We start from the raw sequence: 19,716 nt of genomic DNA on the forward strand, positions 1-19,716 counted from the left end.
TCATGGCAGCAAAAGCCTGGAATCTTAATCACTAAGGTGCCAGGGAATTCCTCAAAGCAAGGTATTTTTAATTTGAAGAATATTAACCACTGCCTCTAACTTATTTTCACCACACCTATGAGAGAAGCATAAGAATCATACTTTTAAACTGTAGCTTCAAAAAAAAAAAATGTAGCTGTAAAACTCTGATTGATTAATCTTGTGGAGAAGGAAATGGCAACCTACTCCAGTACTCTTGCCTGGAAAATCCCATGCACAGAGGAGCCTGGTGGGCTACAGTCCATGGGGTCGCAAACAGTCAGACACGACTTCATGACTTCGCTTCACTTTAGGCAAAGTGAACTCTGAGCAAAAGTAACATACTGTACCTATATATATCATGCTTGACAGAAGCCCTCGCTTTCTGTCCGGGCTCATAGTTTTCAGGTGGCATGTAGACAATCGTCCCTCCTTCTGGTGCAGACTTACTACTTCGTGACTGTGAAAGGGACATCATACGCCATTTTGATAAACCGAAATCTGCAATCTGGAAGGGAAAAGACTAATTTAAATCCAGGAATTGTTTGCCTTTCTTTATATTTACTGTGTTTGGACATGAGACCAGAATAAATGCTATATATACACATATAAGCAACACAAACTGACTGAGAGGTCAGCATAATATCACAAGTTTTAAAAGAAACTAAGATTTGAAAAACTAAACAGGAGTATTTTTTGCGTTTAGAATAAAAGAATGGAATGAGTACATCCACTTTACTTTTTGTGACAAGTAGGTTTACATCATGTGCTTTCAAAATTTACCTATACCTCACAAAACTGCTAAACTACTCATATCTAATATGACCATCACTGTGTATATATTCTTCTTTATATGTGCTTAAAATAGTACTTTTATATTTTGAAATAAGCAAAATTCCATAAAGTATAACTCATTATTATATGATTTTTGCTTACCACGAAAAGAATATCTGTTGACAATAGTGTAGTTAGCAATATAACATATTCATGTCCATGCCAAGTGGTACCTAAAGAATTGTCAGTGACAGACATTCTGTACCTTTGACATGTCCTTTATAGTTTACTTCACTTGAAAATTTTGTGCAGATACTACACAATATTTTGTAGCTATCTAAAATGTTCTAATATTTTTAAAAATGGAGACAAAAATATAAGAACAGAAACAATATTTAATGAACAAAAAAGTATAAGGAAAGCTTTGAAGACATTTAATTTAAATTACTTAGACCTTACACTGTGCCATTCAGGAGCTGACAGAGTGGAATGAGCTCCATCCACCATACCTTTTGTGTTTCAATCGTTTAACTCTTAAAATACTTACAAGCTTTAACAGAAGAAATAATTTCTTTAGTGTTGAGATGAATTTGAGATTAAAAAATTATAGCCCCACTCCAAAAAGGGATGGAGGACTATACAAATCTTTCATATATTACCATAATGAAAGGGTAAACTGAAGAAAAAAAATTAGAAAAGACCAAGAGAAAAAATGGTGCCACGACATGAAGAGCTAAACTGGACTGATTTCTAAAGGCAGTGCAAGATGTTATTTAGTCACTAAGTTGTCCAACTCTTTTACAATCCCATGGACTGCACCCTGCCAGGCTGCTCTGTCCAGGGGACTTCCCAGCAAGAATACTGCAGTGGGTTACCATTTCCTTCTCCAGGGGATCTTCCCAACCCAGGGATTGAACCTAAGTCTTCTGCATTAGAGGCAGATTCTTTACCACCGAGCTACCAGGGAAGCCCCACTCAGAACCGTATTTGACACATAATGGGTGAACCATGTGTGTTAGTATTATTAATGTTTTATACACAGGAATAAACCTCTAAAGCTTACTCTTATTCATACAACACCAACAACACAGAATGCAGTTTGAAGGTCTTTAATCTAAACTTTTAGGTAGTATTAAGACTCCGGGCAACTGTATCCCAGTTACTCTTAATTGCTACTACAAACTCTTATTCCTCTCACTTATCCTCTAAAAGCAAAAACAGTGCTCCAGTTACAACATTGGCTAGGATAATAAACATTACTATGAGAAGGCAAAGAAGGCTGAGTGCCAAAGAATTGATGTTTTCAAATTGTGGTGCTGGAGAAGACACTTGAGAGTCCCTTGGATTGCAAGAAAGTCAAATCAATCAATCCTAAAAGAACTCAACCCTCAATATTCACTGGAAGGACTGATGCTGAAGCTGAAGCTTAAATACTTGGACCACCTGATGGGAAGAGGTGACTCATTGGAAAAGACTCTGATGCTGGGAAAGACTGAGGGCCAAAGGAGAAGGAAATTAGACAGCATCGCCTACTCAATGGCCATGAATTTGAGCAAACTCTGGCAGTTAGTGGAGGACAGAGGAGCCTGGCGTGCTGCAGTCCATGGGGTCGCAGAGAGTCCAACACAACTTAGTGACTGAACAGCAACAGGCTCTTCTTATACCTGAACCATAAACTGCAGACTACTGGGCTAAGCACTGCTGTGAATACAGCGCGCAGAAAATGCATTCTTAGTTTGCTTATGTGCTCCTTTTACTTTACATTTGTGTTCTGAAACCTTATCTAGAAGAATTAATCAGAATTCCCTTTATCAGTCAATTTAGTTTGGTTTTCACATGGAACTACATTTCTTCCCCTTCTCTATCACAAACATCATATACAAAAGACATGATTCATTAAATCTGGATCTTCCAAAGAAGAGAAAAAGTGAAGAATATGAGAGGGATACAAGTTCTATGGTTTCTTGAGGATCCTGAAATATTTGTCATTCAACAATGAAGACAGAGAATAGGAGCTTTTCATTTCTACACAAGATCTTAACATACATTTTAAAGGTAAAGGATCTTTTTAGTTAAAAACAGATGATAACGCAACAAGAATTTATTGCATAGCACAGAAAACTATATTCAGTATCTTATAATAACCTATAAAGGAAAATAATCTAAAAATATATAAAATTGAATCACTATGCTGTATAACTAAAATATAATACTGTAAATCAACTATACTTCAATTAAAATTTTTTTTTAAATCAGAGGAAATTAAAACACTTTGCTCATAAAAATCATCACTAATCTTACCACCCTACCAGAATAGTTATTTTCATTTACATAATACTGTCTGTCTCTTTAAAACTATGAAGTTATCATCAGTAAGAAGCTATGAGGAAGAACCTCCAAGCATTCTGGTTTCCACACAGGACTGACAACAGGAGAGAAACCGGACATGGTGCATATAAATGCTTCCTTCACACAAGCCTGTCATGGGTTCATTTGTATTTAAGGTGCACTAATAGATGCTGACCAGCAGACCAACAAGTTGAACATGTTCTTTTTAAAGTAGAAGGGTCTTGATTGATCTTAACTAGTGGTAAAGATTTTTATTTTAGATACTATTAATATGTTTCTGATTATCATTATAGTGAGAAAATTTACTTAAAAAAAACCCAAAAAACTAACAAGGTGTGAGGTTCCATTTAACCTCATTAAGTACTCCAAGAGAATTTTCGTATTTCATTTAAATGGCCCTTTCAAGAAGACAGGTAGATAGGATAACCTAATTATTCATGAGTCACTGCAACTCTTACTTTTAAGGGACATTTATAAAATAAAAAGTAGAGACACACAGGATACATATAAAAGATGTCACTAATTTATAAGAACTGTATTAGAAAGGTCACAGTTTTGTATGTGCTAAAAGTAACAAAAATTAAAAAAAAACAACACAAAGCCAAACTATTTTAAATTCTATTCATGTCAAATAAATACCATGGATACCCTACTCATCAATGAAAAAGAGAAAGCAGGGATCGTCATCACCTATTACTTTGCTTGGGTCTTCTCTATCAAGAATGGTTTCTGGACTGAGATGAAGGAAATAAGGTCCAAGGAAGTTGAAAAATTTATATAGTACAAGTCTCAGTTCATTTTACATATATTTCAGGTTTAGTTAGAATACTAGCAAATACCTCCACGGTGCAGAACAGAAAATAGTATTTGTTGACGGTCTGTACGAACATCATGACCTGACCCATAAGGAGAGCTGCAAACACAAAAGGTCCCAAGAAACTTGCCACCACCATCCACACCCTCTCGCCTTTTAGTATAAAAGCAAAAGCCTGAATTCTAGCTCGGGTGTGGTGGTTCTTTGGGACACTAATCCACCATTTTCTTGGTCTACTGGCTTTCCAAATAAGGTAGCTATCCCTTGCCCCAACACCTCATCTGTTGATTTACTCGCTCTGTTGTGTGGTAAGCAGTATGAAGTTGGACATGGTAACAAGGACACTTAGGAAAGCAGTCAAAGAAGGACTTTTGTAACATTTGTATGAAAAAAAAAAAAAAGGAGAAAAATGGGCTAACAGTTCTTTTAGGAGTATGCCAAACAAAATGAATGCTTATTCTCCAAGAGTCCTAATTAATAAAAGGCCTGAACTTGACCTGAAGGGAGGTTTTTAGCACCATGTTGTGTAGCTCTGATTTGAGCACTGTAATGGTTAGAATGCCAGAATAAAAAACTGTGATAAAACCAAATGCTGGTGAGGGTGCAGAAAAGCTGTGTCTTTCCTACACTACTGGTGAAATCTATAATGGTGCAGCCACTGTAGAAAATAGGCAGCTTCTTAAAAACCTAAACATACTTTACCATATGACCATGCAGTTAAAACTCTTGGGCATTTATCTCAGAGGAGTAAAAACTTACGTTTGTTCAAAAAGTTGTACAGGACTATTCAATGGAGCTTTATTTTAACTGCCAAAGGCTAAAAATAACCAAATCTCTCTCAATAAGTGAATGGTTAAACAACTCTAGTACACCCACACCATGGAATATTATTCACCAATGAAAAAGAAAACAACTCAACACAAGCAAAGACTCCAATGGATCTCAAAGGCCTTACGCTAAATAAACAAAGCTGATCTCAAAATATCATACCCTGTATGATTCCATTGTCAAAACAACAAAATTATAGAAAAGAAAAGCAGATTACTGGGTGACAGTGGTTAGGGATGATGGAGGGAAGGTGAACATGCCTATAAAGGGATAGTGTGAGTGGTATCTTTTTTGTGATAGAATAGTGCTATATCTTGACTGCTGTAATAGTCACAGAAATTTACACCACATAAAGTGAAACAGAACTACAAACTACACATGTGTACTGTACCAATGTCAAATTCCTGGCCTTGAAATGGTACTATAATTATATGTGATGTAACCACTGGTAGAAACTGGGTGAAGGGTACATGAGACTTCTTTACTTTGCAACCACCTAAGAATCTCTAATAATTTCAAAATAATAAGCAAATAAAGGTATACTTAACAATTTAAATTAAGAATATAATGACTCTGTATCTGAACCGTAGTTTTATGAATATCTATAGTCTAGGAATAACTAACCCATTGCAGCAGGAAGAAGTGGCACTGAATTAGGGGCCATAGAAAAGGCAGAGATATTAAATTGGCAAGGTACAAAAATTAACTAAAAAGTCTTTAAAACTATTAAACACAAGGATGCAGATAAGCTTTTTTGAAAAACAGTAATTACCTTAACATGAAATTCATTATCCAGTAAGATGTTTTGAGTCTTCAGGTCATGGTGAAGTAGAGGAGGATTCATATTGTGCAGGTAGTTTACACCTAGAGCAATCTCATGCAGAATACGAAATCTCAATGGCCAAGGAACATCAGGATATTCGATTTTCTTCACATATATGAAAATAAATAAAACCAAAATCAATGGCCAAATTTATTTCCACTTTGAAAATGAAATAGTCCATGAGGAATAGTATAAACTAAATATCTAGTATAACTAAGTTATAGGGCAAAATATACTTATTTTATTATATAGTATCTATTTGACATTCTTTAATATCCTTGGATCTTATTTTCCTTATAGAGAAAATAATGACTTTACAGTACTAATATTTCCTTTTAGTATATACTGGCAATGTCCTACATGGTATGGGGTCTCTCTCCAGTTGAGGTAGCTTATTTTTATCTGTAATACCCAGACACACATATTTATACTTGACATGTCTTCTCATTCCAGGTTGTTGTTCAGTTGCTAAGTCATGTCCCACTACTTGTGATCCCATGGACTGCAGCATGCCAGTTGCCTCTGTTTTCTATTATCTCCTGGAGTTTGCATTCAAATTCATGGCCACTGAGTTGTTGATATTATCTAATCATCTCATCTTCTGCCACCCCCTTCTTTTGCCTTCAATCTTTCCCGGCATCAGGGTCTTTGCCTATGAGTCGGCTCTTCCCATCAGATGGTCAAAGTATTTGAGCTTCAGCTTCAGCACTGGTCCTTCCAATGAGTACTCAGGGTTGATTTCTTTTAGGATTTACTGAATTGATCTTCTTGCTGTCTGAGGGACTCTCAAGAGTCTTCTCCAGCACCACAGTTCGAAAGCATCAATTCTTCGGTGCCCACCCTTCTTATAGTCCAACTCTTATATCCCTGTGTGACTACTGGAAAAACTATAGCTTTGATTACACGGACCTTGGTAGCAAAGTGATGTCTCTGCCTTTTAATACGGTAAGTTTGTCATAGCCTTCCTTTCAAGGAGTAAGTGTCTTTCAATTTCATGGTTGCAGTTACAGTCAACAGTGAGTTTTGGAGTCCAAGAAAATAAAATCCATCACTGCTTTTACTTTTTTCCCTTGTATTTGCTGTGAAGTGATTGGACCGGATGCCATGATCTTAGTTTTTACAATATTGAGTTCCAAGCTAGCTTTTTCACTCACCTTTTCAAGTCTCATCAAGAGGCTCTTTAGTTCCTCTTCACTTTCTGCCATTAGGGTGATATCATCTGCACGTCTGAGGTTGTTGATTTTTCTCCCAGCAATCTTGATTCCAGCTTGTGATTCATCCAGCTCAGCACTTCACATGATGTACTCTGCACAGAAGTTAAATAAGCAGGGTGACAATATACAGCTTTGTTGTATTCCTTTCCCAATTTGGAACCAGTCAGTTTTTCCATGATTGGTTCCAAATGTTGCCTCTTGACCCATATACAGGTTTCTCAGGAAACAGGTAAGGTGGTCTGATGACTCCCAAACTCTTTAAGAATTTTCCAGTTTGTTGTGATCCACACATTGAAAGGCTTTAGCATAGTCAATGAAACAGAGATGTTTTTCTGGAATTCCCTTGCTTTCTGCATGATCCAATGAATTTTGGTAATTTGATCTCTGGTTCTTCTTCCTTTACTAAATACAGCTTGTACACTTATAAGCTCTTGGTTCACATACTGCTAAAACCTAGCAGTTTGCAAAAACCTTCAAGGATTTTGAGCATATCCTTGCTAGAATGTGAAATGAGCACAACTGTATGGTAGTTTGAACATTCTTTGGCATTGCCTGTCTTTGACACTGGAATGAAAACTGACCTTTTCCAGTCTTGTGGACACTACGCATTTTCCAAATTTGCTGATATATTGAGTGCAGCACTTTAACAGCATCATCTGTTAGGATTCTAAATAGCTCAGCTGGTATTCCATCACCTCCACTAGGTTTGTTCACAGTAACGCTTCTTAAGGCCCACTTGACTTTATACTCCAAGATGTCTGGCTCCAGGTGAGTGACCACACCATCATGGTTATCCAGGTCTTTAAGATCTTTTTTGTGTAGTTCTTCTGTATACTCTGGCCACCTCTTCTTAATCTCTTCTGCTTCTGTTAGCTCCTTGCCATTTCTGTCCTTTATTGTGCCATCCTTGCATGAAATGTTTCCCTTGACAGCTCCAATTTTCTTGAAGAGATTTCTAGTCTTTCCCATTCTATTGTTCATTTAAGAAGGCCTTCTTATCTCTCCTTGCTATTCTCTGGAACTCTACATTCAGTTGGGTGTATCATTCCCTTTCTTCCTTGCCTTTCATTTCTCTTCTTCCTCAGCTATTTATAAAGTCTCCTTGGACAACCACTTTGCCTTCCTGCATCCTTTTGGAGATGGCTTTGTTATTGCCTCCTGTACAATGGTACGACCCTCTGTTTATAGTTCTTCAGGCACTCTGTCTACCAGACCTAATCCCTTGAATCTGTTCATCACCTCCACGGTATAAACATAATGGATTTGATTTAGGTTATATCTGAATGGCCTAGTGGTTTTCCCTACTTTCTTCAATTTAAGTCTGAATCTTGCAATAAGGAGCTCGTGATCTGTGCCACAGTCAGCTCCAGGTCTTGTTTGGCTGACTGTATAGCGCTTTTCCACCCTTGGCCACGAAGAACATAATCTTTTTTTGATATTGACCATCTGGTGATGTCCGTGTGTAGAGTTGTCTCTTGGGTTGTTGGAAAAGGCTGTTTGCTATGACCAGCATGTTCTTTTGACAAAACTCTCTTAGCCTCTGCCCTGCTCCATTTTGTATTCCAAGGCCAACCTTGCCTGTTATTCTGGGTATTTCTTAACTTCCTACTTTGGCATTCCATGTATAATATAGAAACATTACAAATGTAATGCCTTTATTTCCTGGTACTTACAAGCAATAATCATCTGAATTTTCTTAAATGCTTTCCTAACTTAAATATTAATACAGCTTCCCAGGAAGATGAACATACTCAGAAGAAGTAGACAATCATTGGGGAAGAAGGTAGATGAGTGCTCAACCTGTATTTTATGATTCCTTCCAGAAATTAGCAATGCCCCTTAGGAGGTTCTAGAATTTCTAATGGGCTGCAAATCTGGGTACCAGACTATCTACTGGGGTGCTGGGGTATGGGAGGAAAACATTAGGATCTATGCTTACATTCATTCAAAAAAAGGAAATTGTGTTTTGTATCTTAATTGCTGTGTTGGTTACACAAATCTTACGCACTGACACTAGTCACTTTAGTCTGCCCTTGTTTTAGATCCTGCCGTCACAAACAGAATGTGTTGCATCCTAAAATAAAGAGGAAGTCACTCCATGAGTGGTGATAGGGGCACCCATGCTCCCTCATGTGCTTATAGAACATTGTGATGCACCGGAATTTAGGAGTGTTCAGTGACTGGATTTTACAGATTATGTTACTACTCAGTTTTAACTAAAGCAACCTTCACAAAACAGACCCAGGTATTAAAAAATATTTCTTGAGGGAAACTGTGGGCTAGAGATAATCTTAAGGTCAAGCAAACAGCAGTAGATGAATACACACATTTTGAGAATAAGGACCTCACCTCCTCAAAGTTGTTTACTAATGGCTTTCATAGTTGAAGACAGAGTAATTGGTACCTTGAGAAAAAGGTAATACGGCTCATGCCATTGCATATTATTGGAAAAACTCAGGTATTTGATAGTCAGAGATAGATAATTTGGCCTATTAATTCAGAACTTTGTGAACTGATACTACTAACATTTAATTAGAATACTAAATTGTCTTTAACATAAAATAAAAGCTGGCTTCAGCCAATACTACACTGTGCAGTGTGCAGAGTCTGTCTTTTCTCTCTCCTGCTCCTCTCCCACATACCCTAACCTGCGGGTACTGGAATTCAGTGTAAGCCTCAGGAACCTAAGCAGCATAATCGAGGTGACTAGAACGCAGAGTCTGGCTGCACAGTACTTTTAACACAGAAGCAGCCAGAAATAGTGAAATTTTACCACTGCAACTGTTTGTCATTATTATTTTGGCTCACATGTAAAACCAAAGCACTTTATAGGTTAACTAATAGAATTCTAGCCACTGAAAATGTATAGTACTTACTCTATGTAGGAGCTCGTTTAATGATCCATTTGGCATGTATTCGGTAACTATTCCCAAAAATTCAGGCTCATTGCAAATTCCCAAAATTGGAAGAATATAACTAAATCGAGCTTTGTGTAAAATTTCAGCTTCTCTTAAGACATCATTTCTTTCACTAAAGAAAAAAAAAAGCATAATTATTTCAAAATAATGAAAAATACACAATTATCATGTCCATAATATTAATTAATTTTGGATTTTTTCATTCATTCATTAGCTTATGACCTCATGTAAATTAGGCAACTTTTCTTAGTTTTTTCATATTTAAAGGAGGGATAATATCTACCCTACATATTCCATAGGTCTGTTTAGAGACCAAAATAATATATATAAACCACCAACAGAAAGAAGTGCTACACATAGATTAAAACTGTACTTTTCCTAGGAAAGGGAAAGAACACAGTGTTTGTTTATGAAGTCTATTTGTGTTAAAACAATAGGTGCTTGAACTAATTACTTCAGTTTCTGTTTTATTAAAATGATAAAATTTTATTAGACTGTTACATTAAATTTTACTGTTGCATACCATGTAAAAATTTTCTAAATATCCTGAATATTAAAACACTTAAATGTTGTAGATTTTAATGACTCGATGATAATAGTTGCATAAGGGTTGATACTACTCAGAAATTATAGGCTGGAACTCAGAAAAAGAACACTGAGAAGAGATAAGTGCTTATAACATTTCTGGGCTAACTCTGGGTTCCAGATTTATTTCCTTATTCATTCATAAAAGAAATGTGTTGAACTTTCATTATGAGTAAGCCACAGTGCTCAGCCCTATGAAGACAATTAAGTTAAAACAAAACAAAACATAGTTTGGTGAGTTCCCTGGCAGTGCAGTGGATAAGAATCTGCCTGCCAAGGCCGGGGACATGCATTCAGTCCCTGGTCTGGGACGATTTCACATGCCAAGGAGCAACGAAGCCCACGGGCCATAATGACTGAAGCCTGCGTGTTCCAGGGCCCTGGAGACACAACTAACGAGCCCCTGTGCCACAGCTCCTTAAGCCAGTGCACCTAGAGTCTGTGCTCCACAAGGAGAGAGGCCACCGCAATGAGAAGCCCATGTGCCACAACTAGAGTAGCCCCCACTCCCTGCAAATAGACAAGGTCCATGTGCAGCAACAAAGACCTAGCCCAACCAAAGGTAAATCAATAAAGCAGTGTGTACATGTCAAGTAAATACAAAATTAGATTAAAAAAATACAGTCTGTGATCTCAAGCTGTCCAGAAACCTTTTTAAGAAACATACATACTCATCATGATCTTGACTTGCACATTTCCAACGACTAGTGGGCTTCCCAGGTGGCGCTCGTGGTAAACAACCTGCCTGCCAATGCAGGAGATATAAGAGACTCAGTTCAAACCCTGGGTCAGGAAGATCCCCTGGAGGAAGAAATGGCAAGCCACTCCAGTATTCTTGCCCGTACTACTGATGAACACAGAGGCAAAAATCCTCAACCAAATATTAGCAAACCAAATACAACAACACACTGAAAGCTTCATACACCATGATCAAGTGGGATATATCCTTGGGATGCAAGGATTCTTCAATATATGCAAATCAGTGAATATGACAAACCATATTAACAAACTGAATAAAAATCACATGATCATCTCAATAGATGCAGAGAAAACTTTGGACAAAATTCAACACCTATTTATGATAAAAACTCTCCAGAAAGTGAGCATAGAGGGAACCTACCTCAACATTATAAAGGCCATATATGACAAACCTACAGCAAATATTCTCAATGGTGAAAAACAAAGAATTTCCTCTCAGATCAGGAACAAGACAAGGGTGTCCACTCTCAACACTATTATTCAGCATAGTTTCAGAAGTCCTAGCCACAGCAATCAGAAAAGGAAAGGAAACAAAAGGAATCCAAATTGGAAGACGTAAAACTGTCACTGTTTGCAGATGACAATGATACTTTACATAGAAAATCCTAAAGATGCCACCAGAAAACTACTAGAGCTCATCAGTGAATTTACTAAAGTTGCAGGATACAAAATTAAAACAGAAATTTCTTGCATTCTGATACACTAACAAAGAAAGATCAGAAAGAGAAATTAAGGAAACAATATCATTTACTATTGCAACAAAAAGAATAAAATACCTAGGTATAAATCTACCTAAGGAAGCAAAAGATCTGCACACAGAAAACTGAAAGAGATTCAGGAAAGACATCAAAGATATAAATATACGGAGAGATTCACCATGTTCTTGGATTGGAAGCATCAATATTGTGAAAATGACTATACTACCCAGAGCAATCTACAGATTCAATGTAACCTTTATCAAATTATCAATGGCATTTTTCATTGAACTAGAACAGAAAATTTTACAATTTGTAGAAAATACAAAAGATCCCAAATAGCCCAAAACAACCTTGAGAAAGAAAAATGGAGCTGGAGGAATCAGGCTTTCTGACCTCAGATTATAGTACAAAGCTACTGTCATCGAGACAGTATGGTACTGGTACAAAAGTGGAAATACAGACCAATGGGATAGGACAGAAACCCCAGAAACAAATCAATGCACATACAGTCACCTAATTTATGACTAAAGAGGCTAGAATATACAATAAAGACATCCTCAATAGGTAGTGCTGGGAAAACTGGACGGCTGCTTGTAAAAGAATGAAATTAGAACTCTAATGCCATATACAAAAATAAACTCAAAATGAATTAAAGACCTGAATGAAGGCCAGACACTGAAAAATTCTTGGAGGAAAATATAGGCAGAACATTCTTTGACATAAATCATAGTAGGATCTTTGCTGACCCATCTCCTAGAGTAATGTCAATAAAAACCAAAATTAACAAATGGGATCTGTGCTTATTATGTGCACACAAGCTCATTTGCTCAGCTGTGCCTGTTTCTTTGCCACCCTATGGACTGCAGCCCGCCAGGCTCCTCTGTCCATGGGATTTTCCTGGCTAGAATAGTGGAGTGAGTTTCTATTTCCTCCTCCAAGGGATCTTCCCGACCCAGGGATCAAACCTACATCTCCTGTATTGGAGGCGAATTCTTTACTGCTGAGCCACAATTGAACTTAAAAGTTTTTGCACAGCAAAGGACATCATAAACAAGACAAACAAGGAAATATCCGCCAATATTTTCTCCCTCAGAATGGGAAAAAATACTGGCAAATGAAGTAACTGACAAGGAATTAACCTCCAAAACATACAAACAGTTCAAGTAAATAAAACAACAACAACAAAAAACCCCACAAACAACCCAATCGAAAACTGGGTGGAATACCTAAATAGACACTTCTCCAAAGAAGGCATACACAGGGCCAACAATCACCTGAAAAGATGCTCAGCATCATTAGTTATTAGAGACGCGAAAATCAAAACTATAATGAGACATCACTCATACCCATCAGAATGACCATCATTAAAAGACAAATCTACAAACAATAAATGCTGGAGAGGGTGTGGAGAAAGGGAACTCTCTTGCACTGTTGGTGGGAATGTAAATTGATAAAGCCCTATGGAGAACAATATGGAGATTCCTTCAAAAATTAAAAATAGAACTGCTGTATGACCCAGGAATCCCACTATTGGGCATATACCCAGAGAAAGGCTATAATTCCAAAAGATAAATGCACCCCAACGTTCACAGCAGCACTATTTACAAGAGCCAAAATATGGAAGCAACCCAGATATCCATCTACAGATGAATGGATAAGGAAGATGTGGTACATACATACAATGGAAAATTGTTACTCAGCCATAAAAAAGAACTAAATTGGATCATTTGCAGAAACGTGGATGGACCTAGAGACTGTCATACAGAGTGAAGTTAAGTCAGAAAGAGAAAAACAAATATCGTATAATTAATGCATATATGTGGATTCTAGAATAATCGTATAGAGGATCTTATCTGCAAAATAGAAATTGAGACACAGACAACAAACACTGGACACCAAGGCGGGAAAGGGGGTGGTGGAATGAACTGGAAGATAAGGACTGACATATATACATTATTGATTCTATGGGTAAAGTAGATAACTAATGAGAACCTGCTGTATACTTCAGGGAACTCTACTCAGTGCTCTATGGTAACCTAAATGGGAAGGAAATCCAAAAAAGAGGGGAGACATATATATATATATACATAGACACACACACATATACATACATAGATGATTCAGTCTGCAGTACAGAAAAAATACAACATTGTAAAGTAACTATTACTCCAATAGAATTAATTTAAAAAAGCAAAACAACAACAAAAAATGTGAAGCAATGAGGGTCTGAAGCTATAAAGGTTGCAGTGGAAATGGGAAGAAACACATTAGCTGAATAGAATGCCCAGGCTGTGATGACTGACTGACTTTATTGATTAAGGGAGTATAACATACCTTATTAAGGAAGTATAACACACTGCACTAAAGGCTACCCACTCTAGTATTCTGGCCTGGAGAAATCCATGGACTGTAGAGACCATGGGGTTGCAAAGAATTGAACATGACTGAGCGACTTTCACTTTCACTCTCTAGTAGAAGCTATTTGGCAAGAGATGATGACTGTTGTTTAGTCACTTAGCCATGTCCGACTCTTTTGTGACCCCATGGACTGTGGCTCATCCAACCAGCTTCTCTATCCATGGGATTTTCCTGGCAAGAATACTGGAGAGGGTTGCCATTTCCTTCTCCAGGGACTTACTCCACTGTGCAACAGCAATCCAAGATCCCCCTCTTAAAAGGAATCTTTCTCCTCCGTCAGTAATGTTCCCCCCACCTGCATTGGTTAATGACAGGAAAAAATCCTGCCAGCAAGCCATGTCCACTTTTAATTCACTGAAACCAAGTTTCCTAGGAAACACTCCTCCCTTAAGTACTAAAACCTCCAAAACTACTAAGACTGAAGCTTCAGGGACCAAAAAATTCCTCAAGTTGTTTACTAGGCATAATAAGAGAATACAATGCAAATGCATACATGTGTACACCAAAAGACATACACAACAATGTTCATAGAAGCTCTCATCCTAACAGCCAAAGAATGGAAACATCTCTATCAACAATGGAATGGATAAATAAATGTGTTATCTTCCCTTGTAGCTCAGCCGGTAAAGAATTTGCCTGCAGTGCAGGAGACCCGGGTTCGATCCCTGGGTTGGGAAGATCCCCTGGAGAAGGAAATGGCAAGCCACTCCAGTACCCTTGCCTGGAATATCTCATGGACAGAGGAACCTGGTGGATTGCAGTCCATGGGGTCACAAAGAGTCAGGCACGACTGAGCGACTAACACAAAGTAGAAAACTGAACATTTTATAGCAATAAAAATGAATGAATGAATGTTACCTGCTCCAGGTAACATGGATAAATCTTACAATGTTAGATAAGAGAAGCCAGAAACTAAAGATACATTATGTATTCAATTTAATTAAAGGCTAACCACTATCAAGTCTAATCTTTGGTGTTAGAATTCAGGATGGTATTTACCCTTGGGAAGGATGATGAGTAATGACTAAGAAGGGATATAGTTATTTATGTGGGTGGTGACTGTAGTTATCTTCACTTTGTGATGTCATGCTAAACAATCATATTTGTGTTTTTCTATACAGATGTTATGCTTTCATTAAGAAGCTTATTTAAAAGAAGTTCATTTAACTGTTATCTTGCATATAATGTATAATTTTTCTGGATGCTTTTGTTTAAATCACCCAAGATCTTGATGAATGGCTGCTGAAAAACACATTCCAGACCAGACTATAAGGCTTCCTTTTAAAAACAAACAATAAACAAAATAAAGCAAAAATATCTTAGCCATCCATGTTTTGAATAGGTAATATATTTACATGTTTCTAAATTCAAGTGTTACAAAAATACATAAAGAGCCTCTATCCTTCTTCCTGTTCTTCAGACGCTTAGTACCCAAACTGTGAGGCAACCAATCACACCTGTCTGTGAGACCAGGTTTAATTAAATTTGTTTCCTAAATTGAAACAGGTCTGTATTTGCCTTAAGAAAGGTAGATCAACAAGACAGTTACAGAGTAGCACCTTTGCAGGGAAAACACAGGATTGACCTGAAGGTTCCTAGATACCCTGAGAATTATAGAGAGGGCACGCTAGGGGAAATCTTGGTGATATTTAACATTCTAATTCCTCCTCCCATTAGGAGTATGAGGCATTCTTTCTTCTCTTGTGATCCTACTATGTATCAGTCACTTTACTAAAGTTGGTTTTATTATCCCTATGAGAGCACTGCTGCTACTAAGTTGCTTCAGTCGTGTCCTGCTCTGTGCGACCCCATAGACGGCAGCCCACCAGGCTCCCCCATCTCTGGGATTCTCCAGGCAAGAACACTGGAGTGGTTGCCATTTCCTTTTCCAATGAATGAAAGCGAAAGTGAAAATGAAGCTGCTCAGTTGTGTCTGACTCTTAGTGACCCCATGGACTGCAGCCCACCAGGCTCCTCCGTCCATGGGATTTTCCAGACAAGAGTACTGGAGTGGGGTGCCACACTGGACTTAGATAAATGAATAATTTTCTAATGGTCATGTTAATAATAAGTGGCAGGTTTGGAGTCAGATTTGAATTGCAATTGTGGGTTCTAACACCTTTGTTTTTTCCTATCACTGCTTAATCAGAGAAGGAAAATTCCTGAAGTTATATTTTGAAAAGAATGAGAGAGTGGGGAAACAGAATAAGCCACAACAGTTTAGAAATAGGTTTTTATTGAGTTGGCCAAAAAGTTCATTTGGGTTTTTCCACGCCATCTTGCAGAAAAATCTGAACGAACTTGTTGGCCAACCCAATATATTAAAAAAAAAAGAAAAAGATAAAAGAAACATAAAATACAGCTTCTACAGACATATTGGCAAAATAGAAAATTTCAGTCACAAAACAGTTAAACTGTTTACACAAGGTGTTTGAACAACCAGTCAAACTCACATACTCATAAGGAGCTGGGAGATTGTTGGGGAAGGTCCATTCATTGGGCAGAAGTCAGGTTATAGAGAATGACTCACCAATCACTAAAATAAGAACATGTAATAGCACATAAACTTATTTTTCTTTCCTTTCAAAGAACAATGCGAACATTATCCACACGAGAGCCCAAGAAGTACATGTATTTGTTATTCCCACTTCATAAGTGAGGACACAAACATCCTGTGAGTCAACTACATATCCAGTCCTATGCTCAGACATCATAAACACAGCTAATGTTAACATTCTAGGTAACAAGTAGGAGGAAATACATGATGCAGTAATGCCAGAGTGTTGCCTTGGTCCTTAAGGCTTCTTTGAAGGCAGAATTAATTTCCTACCCAATTTGGCAGGAATTTTGGATTATGAAAATTGTTAATGAACATGGAAAGTGAACTCCCCCTTCATTTCTTGGCTCCAAATGGCACAAAACTTAGATAAATTAAAATCTTGAGAAGCAGCATCCAAAATGGGAGGATCAATCTGCTTTAAAATACCTAATGAGTCCATAACTGCTCGATTTTCATATATTTTAAGTTGATTCTAAAATACATCCACCCTCTCTAGCCAATTACCACCCTTCAAAGTTGACTACATATACATACACATACTCGTATTGACCCATACTTGCTACACAGCCATCTCATCCTCTGTCACCCCCTTCTCCTCCTGCCCCCAATCCCTCCCAGCATCAGAGTCTTTTCCAATGAGTCAACTCTTCGCATGAGGTGGCCAAAGTACTGGAGTTTCAGCTTTTGCATCATTCCTTCCAAAGAAATCCCAGGGCTGATCTCCTTCAGAATGCACTGGTTGGATCTCCTTGCAGTCCAAGGGACTCTCAAGAGTCTTCTCCAACACCACAGCTCAAAAGCATCAATTCTTCGGCGCTCAGCTTTCTTCACAGTCCAACTCTCACATCCATACATGACCACAGGAAAAACGACAGCCTTGACTAGAGGGACCTTGGTTGGCAAAGTAATGTCTCTGCTTTTGAATATACTATCTAGGTTGGTCATAACTTTTCTTCCAAGGAGTAAGCGTCTTTTAATTTCATGGCTGCAGTCACCATCTGCAGTGATTTTGGAGCCCCCCAAAATAAAGTCTGACACTGTTTCCACTGTTTCCCATGAAGTGATGGGACCAGATGCCATGATCTTCATTTTCTGAATGTTGAGTTTTAAGCCAGCTTTTTCACTCTCCACTTTCACTTTCATCAAGAGGCTTCTTAGTTCCTCTTCACTTTCTGCCCTAAATCAGGCATCTAGCATGATGTATTTTCGCTTATATGATATAGGGGGAAGACCTGGGTTCGATTCCTGGGTTGCGAAGATCACCTGGAGAAGGGAACGGCTACCCACTCCAGTATTCTGCCCCGGAGAATCCCATGGACTGCATAGTCCATGGGGGTCACAAAGAGTCAGACAGGACTGAGCAACTTTCATGTTCATGGGGGCGGGGAAGAGGAGAATGTTTGCAGTCATGGGTGTTAACTTGCTAAGAACTGAACGCAGAGCCTAGTTAAGATTTCTACCGGAAGGAAAACAGACTAGTGACTAAACTCACTTACCAATACATAAAGTTGAAAGGTTTTTCTGGAAACAGAAACTAATGCTAGCCCTCCCATGAAATCTGGATAGTGCACTAAAATTGTTCAATGGGAGAGGCATTCAAAAGTTTTGTCATTTAACAGTCTTCTGATTCCAGTTTATTGTTAGTAAAGATTGCACAAGTTTCCTCCAGAGACAGACTTCCTTTCCCGTGAGAGTAAGGAGAAACTAAATTGAGTTGAGTTTGATGTCTAAACTTCTCTGACTACATGTAGTAAACCAAAAGCCACCACAAAAAGCCCAAAGGAAAACGTCCCAGATTCTACAGCAGTGCTGGTCAATAAAACCATGTGACCCACATACACAAAATTTTCACGTAGCCACTTAAAAAAAGAGGTAGAAAGAAATATGCAAAGTGAACTTTACCAATATATTTATCACAACATATCAAAAGATACCATCTAAGCATATCATATAAAATTATACATGAGATATTACAAGTTTTGAAAGTAAGTGCTAGAAATCTAGCGTGTGTTTCCCACTAACAACACTTATCAGTTCAGACAGCCGTATTTTCAGCGCTCAACAGCTATGTGTGGCTAAGAGCTACCCATTGGGCGATGCGACCCTAGAGTTAGGCTTCAAAAGAAAAAAACGAAGCCAACACAACTGAATTTCAATAGAGAGGACGTTTAGAGTTGGGCTGTGATTGCTGGCTCTGGTGTCTGGAGAAAGGAAGCCTAGGAAAAAAATAACAAAGCAGTGACAAGAAGCGAGATTGCGCATCTCCAGAGAAGCCGGCCGTTTCCCCCAGGTGAGCCTAAGCTTTGAAGGACCGCTTCAAAGGGAGGCGGTCACCGTCGTCGGGGCTCCGGAGCCCGTGTGCCCGGGGTGAGAGCCAGTGAGAGGGGCAGCGCCGCGGCCCTACCTGTCGAGCAGCGGGCTGTGGATGTGCAGGTGCTTCACGGCCACCTGAACGCGCCAGTCGGCGTGGCGGGCGGACGACACGGTGCCGGACGCGCCGCGGCTCAGGAAGCGCAGGTCGGCGAGCTTGTGGTACGGGACGGCGGGCAAGGCGCTGCAGACGGCCTCCGCGCTCATGGCGGCGGGCCGTGCCGGCCCTCCGGCCGCCGGCCGCTCCCGGAAGTGCCCGCCGCGCCCGCAGCTCCGCCCCGGTGCGGGCGGCACACTAGGTCGCGAGGCCGTTCATCCCCGAGGCGGCCCGCGCCACGCTCCTTATCCAGGGCCCGAGCGAACTCCCTCTGGAGACAGGTGAACGCCGAGGCGGCGAGGCACTCCGGTGACGGGCTCCCTCTCACCGATCCGGCCCTCCAGGGCGCGGCAGCCTCTGCGGCCCGCCGCTCGGAGCTCCGCCTCCTCAGACGCTCCAGTGACGTCAGCGGGCGGACGCCGAGCCGGGGGCTTTCCCGGGCGTCCGCCCGAGGTCGCCGCCGCGGGGAGCTCCGACCGCGTGTCCCGGGC

General features: G+C 39.2%; 1 protein-coding gene across 1 annotated transcript in view; it reads right to left on the bottom strand.

Annotated features, from left to right (window-relative positions):
* The window catches only part of RIPK2 (receptor interacting serine/threonine kinase 2), a 32,910-nt gene extending 13,575 nt beyond the window's left edge, over positions 1-19,335 (bottom strand). Inside the window, exons 1-4 of the mRNA XM_052651848.1 lie at positions 19,163-19,335; positions 9,697-9,850; positions 5,556-5,711; positions 369-526 (exon numbers count right to left, since the gene is read on the bottom strand). Of these exons, the coding sequence (XP_052507808.1) occupies positions 369-526; positions 5,556-5,711; positions 9,697-9,850; positions 19,163-19,335 (641 nt within the window). The remainder of the gene's footprint in view (positions 1-368; positions 527-5,555; positions 5,712-9,696; positions 9,851-19,162) is intronic.
* Positions 19,336-19,716: the final 381 nt, after the last annotated feature.

The sequence above is a fragment of the Budorcas taxicolor genome, chromosome 14 (genome assembly GCF_023091745.1).
Source record: "Budorcas taxicolor isolate Tak-1 chromosome 14, Takin1.1, whole genome shotgun sequence".
NCBI lineage: Eukaryota > Metazoa > Chordata > Mammalia > Artiodactyla > Bovidae > Budorcas > Budorcas taxicolor.